This window comes from Charadrius vociferus, unplaced genomic scaffold (genome assembly GCF_000708025.1).
Source record: "Charadrius vociferus isolate BGI_N301 unplaced genomic scaffold, ASM70802v2 scaffold1701, whole genome shotgun sequence".
Taxonomy (NCBI): domain Eukaryota; kingdom Metazoa; phylum Chordata; class Aves; order Charadriiformes; family Charadriidae; genus Charadrius; species Charadrius vociferus.
This window is the reverse complement of record NW_009646755.1, coordinates 5486-7606: the sequence shown is the minus strand read 5'-3', so window position 1 is coordinate 7606 and position 2121 is coordinate 5486. Positions and strand designations below refer to the sequence as shown.

General features: G+C 49.7%; 1 protein-coding gene across 1 annotated transcript; it reads left to right on the top strand.

Moving 5' to 3' along the window:
• The first annotated feature begins 885 nt into the window (after positions 1-885).
• On the top strand, positions 886-1806 carry LOC104292244 (olfactory receptor 14A16-like). Its single transcript, XM_009891593.1, has one exon. It carries the CDS (start codon positions 886-888, stop codon positions 1804-1806), a length of 921 nt encoding a protein of 306 aa, XP_009889895.1.
• The last annotated feature ends 315 nt before the right edge of the window (positions 1807-2121 follow it).

Genomic DNA, 2121 nt, shown 5'->3' with positions numbered 1-2121 from the left:
ACTGCCTGCTCTGCCGCTCCTGCGGGGCTTGCGAGCTGCCCCCAGCAAGGCACAGCTCTGCCGTGGGATCCCTGGGAGTGCTGAGCCTTTCATGGGGGTGGGCACTCTCCTCTCAGAGTGCTTTGCTTCTCTCTGGGAGGGGTGGTGTCCTGCTCCCTCCATCACAGCTCCATCTCTGGGGTGGGACAGAGAAGGGAATGTCGATCTGCCCTCTGAAACAGTGCTTCCCTGTCCCTGTACGAGTTCAGTTGTTTGTGTGGTTTTTTTTTTTTTTTATTTTATTTTATGAGTAATTTTTGTGTGAAGTCATTTTCAGGGCAGAAGGAGCAAGAGTGCAGGGCAGATGGAAAATGCCTGATGGACACTGCAGCTCTCCTGACTCTGCTCTAAGCCACAGAGAGCTGAGCCCTTTTGCCTGTCATGTCTCAAGACTCTTCATATTTTCAGTCATCAAAATGAGGATTTCTACCCCTCAACTTAACACTCACCATCATTGACGGTGTAAAATAAAAACATAGACAAAATTATTATAAGGACATGCTAAGCCTCTGCTCTACTTCCCACACTTCGGAGAGTCATGAGTGCAGATTTTAAACTTTTCCATTACAGGGGGATTACATCTGACACCCCTTGTGACCGTGGGAGCTGTCACAAATTCGCTCCCATGTACCCACTGCAGCAGAGCAGGGCTGACTCCTCAGCAGCACACGGGCAGAGGTCCCTCTCCTCACACCACACTCAGCCAGCATCAACCAGAGAAAGGAAATGCATTTCATCTGGGGTGACTGCTATGAAAAATAGAGTGGTTTGGCTCACAAAAGTCTCTCCTAATTTTTCCCTGTCCTTTCTGTTTTTGAACAGAGTCCCCGTGCCAAGAAACAGCAAATGCCCAACAGCAGCTCCATCAACCACTTCCTCCTCCTGGCATTCGCAGACACACAGGAGCTGCAGCTCTTGACCTTCGGGCTCTTCCTGGGCATCTACCTGGCTGCCCTCCTGGGAAACGTCCTCATCATCACCGCCATCGCCTGCAACCACCGCCTCCACACCCCCATGTACTTCTTCCTCCTCAACCTCTCTGTCATCGACCTGGGCTGCATCTCCACCACTGTGCCCAAAGCCATGGCCAATTCCCTCTGGGACACCAGAGCCATCTCTTACCCAGGGTGTGCTGCACAAGTATTTTTTTTCTTACTCTGTGCTACAGCAGAATTTTCCCTTCTCACGGTCATGGCCTATGACCGCTACATTGCCATCTGCCACCCCCTGCACTACGGGACCCTCCTGGGCAGCAGAGCTTGTGTCCACATGGCAGCAGCTGCCTGGGGCAGTGGGTGTCTCTATGCTCTGCTGCACACGGCCAATACATTTTCCCTGCCCCTCTGCCAGGGAAATGACCTGCACCAGTTCTTCTGTGAAATCCCCCACATCCTCAAGCTCTCCTGCTCACACTCAGACTACCTCAGGGAAGCTGGGCTTCTTATATTCAGTTCTTTTTTAGGTTTTGGGTGTTTTGTTTTCATTGTGTTGTTCTATGTGCAGATCTTCAGGGCCGTGCTGAGGATCCCCTCGGAGCAGGGACAGCACAAAGCCTTTTCCACGTGCCTCCCTCACCTGGCCGTGGTCTCCCTGTTTCTCAGCACTGCCATGTTTGCCTACCTCAAGCACCCCTCCATCTCCTGTCCAGTTCTCGATCTGGTGGTGGGTGTGCTTTACTCGGTAGTGCCTCCAGGAGTGAACCCTCTCATCTACAGCATGAGGAACCAGGAGCTCAAGGATGCCCTCTGGAAATTATGGACAAGATGATTTTCAGAAGCAGTAAACTGTCTTCTTCTGCAAATCACTTATAATGGAGTTCAGTACAGGCCAACCCATTTTCTATAGTTGTTCGTTTTGGTCATTGGTTTGTGTTTTTTTCTTTTGTGTTTTACCTTGTATAATAGTGTCTTCATAGAAATGTTGTTACTCGTGCTATTGCTAATTAAGCATCTATCAAAATTTGTGAGACCCACAGAGTGTCTAAATGAGGACCCATGCTCTCTGCAAAATTAAACTCAATAAAGAACATTCCAGCGATTTCTTCACCCAAGATCTTTTTTCTGAGAACTCCCTTGGAGATGT

What these genes read in the sequence shown, in the direction of transcription:
- LOC104292244 (XM_009891593.1), top strand. Translation starts at nt 886, where the DNA reads ATGCCCAACAGCAGCTCCATCAACCACTTCCTCCTCCTGGCATTCGCA.